At 36.0% G+C, this 8,736-nt stretch overlaps 1 protein-coding gene across 1 annotated transcript; it reads left to right on the top strand.

Moving 5' to 3' along the window:
• The first annotated feature begins 5,314 nt into the window (after positions 1-5,314).
• On the top strand, positions 5,315-5,917 carry LOC127854740 (homeobox protein OTX1-like). Its single transcript, XM_052389798.1, has one exon. It carries the CDS (start codon positions 5,315-5,317, stop codon positions 5,915-5,917), a length of 603 nt encoding a protein of 200 aa, XP_052245758.1.
• Positions 5,918-8,736: the final 2,819 nt, after the last annotated feature.

Genomic DNA, 8,736 nt, shown 5'->3' with positions numbered 1-8,736 from the left:
ACGGGGCTACATGCATCGGCGTAAAATGTCGTTCTAGATCTCAAAGACGGGGCTTTATGCATCGGCGTAAAATGTCGTCCTAGATCCCAAAGGCTTATCAGTGACGACACTTTCCGCCTGTATTATGTTTTTCGTTCTTTAGGACATTACGTGCATCATGGTCCCATCGTGGGTGCCATCTTTTCCGTGCGATGAAAAGGTCACAATGTCCTAAGCCTAAACCGAAAGTAATGTAGTGACAGATGTGCAACTGCGGAAAAGCTTTAAGTCAACACTTTGCACGAAAGGACCGCGAAAACCGTAACTCTTCTTAAGAAGTGCTCAAAGCTAAATCAATTAAATGATTAAAAAGGCACGTCATGTGATACTTACCAAAGAACTTTACACTAAACAAACTTAATCTATTTTCTTGCTTGTATGTTTTTTCGCAACTTTCTAGTAAAGTGTAACCCGCTCCAGCATAATTTTCTCACTTAAGTCTTCAATATTAGTCACTCTAGTGTTAAATATTTATTTTAACGTGTTATCATTATGTAGAATGAAAGGTTCGTCAAACATATTGTAGAAAAAAAACTTATATTGTTGCTAGATATTTTGTTTAAAAATGACCGACCATGTACTTTGTGTGCTGCTCCGACAACAAAAAATACTTGCATTGATATGAATGACCGCACATGCATAAATGAAGTTAATGACAAAGTACGTAACGCATTACATGTTTTATTCTGAATAGTGAACATTGTTTGCAACAATTCTTTTATCTCCTTATAGCATGCAAAGGTTTATTGTTACTGCAAAACTAAACTAAAACATTTCAAACAGCCAAATAAATCTGAGAACATAAATGTTACATTTTATTATTTAAATGTGTCTATTTCTTCAAGAAAAAATAACATTACATAAATACGAACACAACAACTTTCAAACACAGCGTGTACAACTTGTGTCCCAATATTTATAAAATCTGATATATTGGTGTCTCAATGACAGGCAATACATCGGAATTCTCATCCAAAACTTGCTTGCATACTACTGGTGACGCCATAAAGCCAAAGAAACCACACATGAATTCACTAGTACAATAATCAATGTCATTATCGGAGCTTTGAACGGTCAAGGTTTTGAGACGATCTGTGAAAAATTCGCCTAACTGCGTTGACTCACGTGAGACACATGCCGATATTGCATTTGGTCGGTAGATGTCGTCTGGTCCGAAGATTGTGCCGGATAGGCAGTGTTGTGACGTCAAACATGGGATTGTGACGTCATCAGCATGGTCACTGGCGTTTGGACTTAGCTCATCTCTATCACTACTCGAGCCATTACGGTGTATCGGACTTAGCGGGAATTCCAGATGCCGACCCAGTTTAATTCTTGAATTTTTCGCCATTTTCTCGCATGTATCTGCGTTTATTCCGGTAAAAAATTCGTCCGAAATAAGGGAATTGGAGGCCAAAGAATCATCGGAACAGAAGCTGTCGTCGATGTTCGATCTATGAATATGGTAGTTGGTAAGCACTATATCCGGTGACGAGCTTATGCGTTCGGTAGATCTTATCATTCGTTTGCAACTGACGTCACGTTTGTTTCTGATGTCATTTCCACGTGCCTGATTCTTTACCGAGCGCGATATTGTTTTCTCTCTCCTTGATTTAGCACGGCGGTTTTTAAACCAAATAAGTATATGGTTTTCGGTAAGACCGAATTTCTCTGCTAACTCCTCCCTCCTGATTAAATCAGGGAAAATTGTATGTGCGAACGTAGATTCCAAAATAGCGATTTGGTCCTGGGTGAAAGTAGTCCGTTCTCGCCGCTCTTTCCTCGTATTATGTAGAGAAGCACGATGCATTTTATTCACCATTGTGTTATGTGTATCAACTTAAATAAACTTAACTTGGTGTTCTTCTGATTACACCAAAGAATTTGAAGTTGCGTTTTAATTCGTTTCCACGTTTTGTTTGTACTTATACGCGATGAGAACTTATTGCGCATGCGCGGTATAATACAAGTTGTTTGTCACGAGTTGATAAATGTCGGCGTATTAAAAAGTGAGATATTATTTCATATCAATACTGTCAATGATTACTAATGTGTTTGATGTCAGAACTGTTTGCGCGCTTCTAATGGCCTAAAATTAGCGGCTGACAAACGCGTGAAAAACTTCAAAGAAACCGAATCACAGACATGCTTTCTCTTTCGACTTTTGGGGTTCGATTAATGTAAAATTCGGTTAATAAAATGCATATTTTATTGGTTGCGATCACGTCTTTTTTTAATTATGACTTTTCACTTTTTTCACGCATTTCACGTTTATTTAATTTAAATCCGAATAAAAAAATGATAAAATAAAATACACGGCGACATCTATATGGTTCATAAAAAAACATCATTTGACGGTTTATCTACATATAAAAGTTGCGATTTTCCTCCGTTGTGTCGAATGTTTCATTTTCACAATTTCCCGTTTTAAAAAAATGTCACGTAAAATTACCGGCAAGCTCGAATTTAATCAAGAAGAAATAAACAAAAATGCTCATTTGTTTCATAAAAAATGTGCAAGCTGGGTTAATAGAAAACGTTTCAAAAACAACCTTGCTGTATTTTAGGAATTGATTAAATCTATCAATCATTATTTTTCAAATAAAATAAAACTTAAAAGATCTATTATTAGTTCCGTATTGAGTTAAGATAATAGTAAATGATTGTACAAAAATACTCACTCTTTCCTGATATATGTCGCTTGAGAACATCGCAAGAGGAGCGTATTTTGGACATAGCAATTCAGATCGGATTTTGACAACAATAACTATAGTTATTATTAAATATATATTTACAACATTCTTCAAACATAATTTTGATTGAATAGGTCATGGGCGAATCATAACACTTACATTTGGCCAGTTGTTATTGAATATGAGGGCGAATCGAATGATAGCAGTTCACAGTAATTAAACTCAATATAAGCAAAATACAACGAAATTTACACGATTTAGTTATATTGGTATACGCCATGACAGTTACTTTTAATATAAGTATAAGTAAAATATAAGTATAATGGAATTTGCATTTTAGGTGAGGAAATGGTTCGTTTAAAAAAACAGCAACATACCCAATTACAATATATCCGTTATACTATTTATAATCGTTATCCAAACACTTATATTTATTGTTTTTTGCCTGCCTGTTTGTCATTGTATGTATGTGTCTGTCCTAAAACTTGAACTTTGCTCATAAAATGAAAACTCTTGGGGCTACAATGCATGTTCTTTAAACTTCACATGTGCATGCATCTAATTGAGATCTACAATCAAACATGGTTTGAGGTCACTAGGTCAAAGGTCAAGGTCACTGTGACCTTTACATTCAAAATATAACCTTGTTACTAAAATAGCTGCCGTGAGGCTTCAAAGCGCAGTAGGGGGCATTGTGTTTCACAATCACAGCTCTTACTGGTATTTATATTTGAGTTTTTTTTATCGTGTTTCGAAGCATTCCATCATATGTAGCTGTAACTTGTTACGCTTTCCCAGTTCTAAAAAGATTTAAAATATCGAATAAAGCCACGATCGATTTCCGTTGATATACCGTTGCATCATTTGGATTGACAAGTGACTAATCCCTCGCATACTAGTATTCAGGGTGCAGGATCAACGGGCTTCACAGGGGTTTACACACAGGCTGGACAATATGTAAACCAGTTGTTAAAGACTTTAATTTTGCAAATATCTCAAGTAATTTAAATACATTCGCAAAAATCGTTTTGACACAAAAATAAAATCGAGCATTTTGTATCGCGCTAAATCTATGTTACCAGACCCTATCTAGCGTTGAAATGTTGGCTATTGCTAAAAGGAACATTGATTTTGTATGTGTTAACGTTATTTTTCGAAATATTGTACGAAATATTCGTTGACTTTGAGTGAACATTCAAAACCCATGAACATTTGCTTTTGATCTGACTGAACAGAACTGCAAAAAGGAGAAAATATCCTGCTAATAGTACAATTATTAATTTAAGTCGCGAAATTAGTTGTCAGATAATAAATCGAAATAATATCCATGTTATTGTTGTTTTTATGCCAATCTTCCAATATAGAACATTTTTGATATTGGGTTTTACGCATATAAAACGCTCAGAATTTGTGTTCATTAACCGATAAATAGGCTAAAATCGAAAATATACCGCTAGTGCCTATTTGTATTTTTGTATAATCTTTTTCTCCGTAAATCTGTTGTTTGTTATCGTATCAATAATACAGGAATTACGATAGCAATATTTGTTTACCAATATAAGGAATTGTAAATATATTTAAAAACCATGTGGAAACGTTCACTTTAGTTTTACTTAACCCATTTATGCCTAGCGTATAGAAAAAAGGCCTTGGCAACAGCGTAGACCCAGATGAGACGCCGCATGATGCGGCGTTTCACCAGGGTTTTCGCTGTTTGCTTAAAATAATTTTTGTAAGAAATATTCGAAATATAGAAATAAATATACTTTAAAGCCATAATTTTGGAAATAAATTGATCCAATTTAGAAGGATGGGAGAGTCCACTAGGCATAAATAGGTTAAATTTTCCATTCAAATGTCAAAAGTGTGTACTGCTTACAAAAGGCAATTTCAAAAATAGCAATATGGGCCGCGTTCTGAGAAAACTGGGCTTAATGCATGTGCGTAAAGTGTCGTCCCAGATTAGCCTGTCCAGTCCGCACAGGCTAATCAGGGACGACACTTTCCGCCTTAATTGGATTTTGCTAAAAAGAGACTTCATTTAAATGAAAAATGTCATAAAAGCGGAAAGTGTCGTCCCTGATCTGCATTATGCCCAGTTTTCTCAGAGCGCGACATACATGTTGATTCTTCTTGTTCAAAATGTTTTAATGTGAACAAATATTCACAAACTATACCGATAAATTATAAATTATATTAATTTAAAAGTGCACCTTAATATTTAACAAGGATATTTGTTACTCTTGGTTCGGTTTTGTTCTGAACCACATTACGGACTGAAACACTTTTTTGAATCGCACTCTTTCAATATTTGAATTGTTTATCACATATATCAAAAACACCGACAATGATTACATGTTAAAAAAGCTCTCACTTTGAATCGACTTGTTTGGTTTAACGTGCTCACAAGTTCCATTGTCTAATCATTTCACACCCCTTGTGTGTATTTATTGTTTTAAATATCAACTCATTGCGCATGCGCTGTAATCGATGGAAAAAAATCCTTCAACTACTATAAATAACCCCCCAAAATAATTGCTAATTATTGCAAGTCTAGGACAAAGACGGAACATTTCAGTAAAATGGAATCTCAGACTTACACCAGCCATGAAGTTGAATCTCAAGCTATGCGATATTCGTACAACCCCATTATAACTTCTGGAAGCTTTGAAATTCCGCCTGGGAGTTCCAACCTTTCGTTACCAAACGGTGCAAATAACGACGTGCAGCACATCAAACGGGTATCTTCGGACTTCCGGGACTATAGAAATGCTTACTCGACTAATACGAAAAGCAATATGCCTCAGTATAATTTCCCTGGAGAGACTGGCGCTGTGGGATTTCACAACAGTGCAACATCTGGGTTTAACGGAGAGGAAGTCGCTCCGAATGTCGGTCTCGTTCAGACGACGACAGGATTCCGACCGGCGCCTTACGCGGTGAACCATGGTAAGAAGCAGCGCCGGGAGCGCATAACGTTCACGCGTCAGCAACTGGAAGTCTTGGAGACTCTTTTCAAGAAGACGAAGTACCCGGACGCGCTGTTGCGAGAGGAAGTGGCCCTTAAGATCGACATCACGGAAGCGCGCGTCCAGGTGTGGTTTAAAAATAGACGCGCTAAATGCCGGAACCAGACTAAGGAGAAGAACGGTAACGTTGACGCTCCACTTGATAAACAACCGTGAAGAAGGCGTCTTCGCCAGCCAAAGCTACTCCCAACTACCAACATCTCCACGAGTATTCGCCTGAAAGTGAAAGTGATTTCAAAAGTCACGTGCCGCAGAACACACTGTGGAATCCTTTTGATTCCAACAAGGGCAACGTGCTTAACAACAATTACAGTATGGGGTATGCTATTGCCCAGGCAAATTATCCGTATAATGGGAACTACTTTCCGTCCTATCAACAACCTGCGTCGAACGGAAATCAACGTCCAGATGGGCATGCGCCATATTACAATCAGTACGCATACGTCACTTCCGGCGAGGGGCATGCGCGTTCGGTACCGGTGGCTTCCGGATACAAGAACCAGGAACCGCAGTGGATGAAGATATAAAGAACAAAAAATAATCCATCGAGCTTTTCATTGAACTATTCTAAAATTGTAGTTTAAAAAAGAAAGGATTTGAACTAGTGACACCACGTTATAATTTGCCTCAAATGTGCTTAAAATATGTTTTATAAATTATGTATTAACATATGTAATACTATTTATGACTGTGATACTATTTCTTTCTTGTTTGTATCTTGATATAGCTTTAAACAGTGTTTATATGTATAAATATAAGAATAAAATATAGTTATAATTTATAACTTGCTGCTTACATGAAAACGTTCATAATAATTGCGGGCTTTTGAAAAACATCTTGAGCATCTACTGTCTTATCACAGCATTTTATGTGTGAAAGGCGTATTAAATACACTTAAATACACTCAAGGGGGCATATCGTAAGAGCTTGCGAATACATATAATATCTCCCTTTACTCAGAAAATATGAGCCTTTTTCTGTAAAAACTTGGTTCAATTCCGGACCGACACTTTCCTCCTTCACTGGATTTTCACAAAGAAGAGACTTATTTTTTATAAAAAATACTATAAAGGCGGAAAATGATTTCCCGGTAAGCTTGTACGGACTGCATATACTAATCTGAGACGACATTTTATGCACATGCATTAAGTCCAGTTTTCCAAGACCGAAGCTATATCTATCGGTATTTCCTTGAAAGCAAACAAAAACCCTGCATACAACAAACATTTTGGGAAGCATGCATCATGATTGACCTTTTTATTTGCGCAGCTTATTTGTGAGTACTATACAGTTGATACTGTTTTGTTACATTCCCGTTTCTGCGACTATACAAACGCCTGCAAATTATTATCGCAACTTTTATTTGAATGTCAATTCAGTTGGCCCGTGACCAATTATTCCTTATATCCGCCGATTTCAAGAGTTATTATATTTAATTATAACACGATGCGCGACTTTTTTGGGTTATACTGCAATAGTTATTGACGTGACCTAATGTTTTTAAATAATTATTGACAATTGAAGGAAATTGTACCGCATAAACTGTGCGGTCCTAATCTCACTATACAAATCATAAAAAATATTTCCTCAACCTCGTATTGAAACACAAACATATCCTTTTTATACACGGTATTTTCCCTTTCTGACGTGTTTGATAGCCCTATAGTTGTTTCTTTAGCGTCTATTTATTCAAACCGGGAAAGATAGCATCTTGTTTATTTTTTTCCAAGCATATACAGAGATAATTAATACACTTAAGAATGAATGATCAGACGACGCTCTAAGATCAAACAGTGTAACGTTCGCCTGGATTTTTTTTTTAGTGACTTGAAACAGCTACGCAAAATAAGAACCTCGCATATATTTACAATTACAATTCTCATGTTGTATGTAACACCTCAAGTTCATTTTTTAATATCGGCAAAACGCATATTACCATTTATATGCAAGTAAACAAAATGAAGTCGAAGTGCATCAGTACAATGCAAAAAACAACGATGTTAAGCACAAACTACAAACTGTTTTTTTTTTCTTCATTTTGTCTTATTCGTCCAATATTGAGTATACACAAACTTTCTATAAGCCACTTACTCTGTATAAACAATTTTGTTATTTTAACAGGCTGGTGTATTTTACTTCCAGAACTTAGCTTTATTAAGTATGCACACACATCATTGGACTACTGAATTACCTGTATCTTGGCATACCCATCTTGTTAACCTTTACAATAAACTGTCATAATGGAGAGGGCCCTTCGATGATGTTGGTATAACTCTAGGCCCAATCAACTTGTATACCTGTACTTCAAACTGTCTATTATATGTAATTGCTTGTTAATGAATGTGTTTATACAATAAAATATGTTACAGTAAACTACAAAGAAAAGTGTTCAAGCATTGTGTAAAAACTCTGAGCCCATTTATCAACACAATCTCAGCATCCAAGGACATGGGTTTCGGTCAGTTGCTCAAGAGGTTAATATTATAATAGCGTCATTGGCCCTGAAATCAGTACTACTCCCATAGAAATTCGACATGATAGCTTCCGACCAATACTATTTAGTCACCGTTCGTATGGGCCATGGTCTGTGAAAAGTGGGTGTAATGAATGTGCGTAAAGTGTACTGTGTGGACTACACAGGCTAATCTGGGACGAAATCTTCCCATTTTATGGTATTTTTCGTTTACGGAAAGTATCTTCTTTGAAAAATCCATTTTAGGCGGAAAGTGTCGTCCCTGTTTAGCTAGGCTTTACACACATGCAGTAAACTAGGGCTGCAGCGAATCCAAACTTTCAATCGGATCCGAATTCGAATCCAAAGGCCCGGATATCGAATATCGGTTCGAATTCTAATTTGAAAGTAAAAATACACAAAATAAATTATAATTTATATTGCTATAACCAAAATTATGTTTTAAAACACCAGAAATTATATATATTTTATGAAAAAAGTAATTAACTTTTATTATTATTGC

The sequence above is a fragment of the Dreissena polymorpha genome, chromosome 13, assembly GCF_020536995.1.
Source record: "Dreissena polymorpha isolate Duluth1 chromosome 13, UMN_Dpol_1.0, whole genome shotgun sequence".
NCBI lineage: Eukaryota > Metazoa > Mollusca > Bivalvia > Myida > Dreissenidae > Dreissena > Dreissena polymorpha.
Note: the sequence above shows the minus strand (reverse complement) of the source record. Positions and strands in the feature narration are given on the sequence as shown.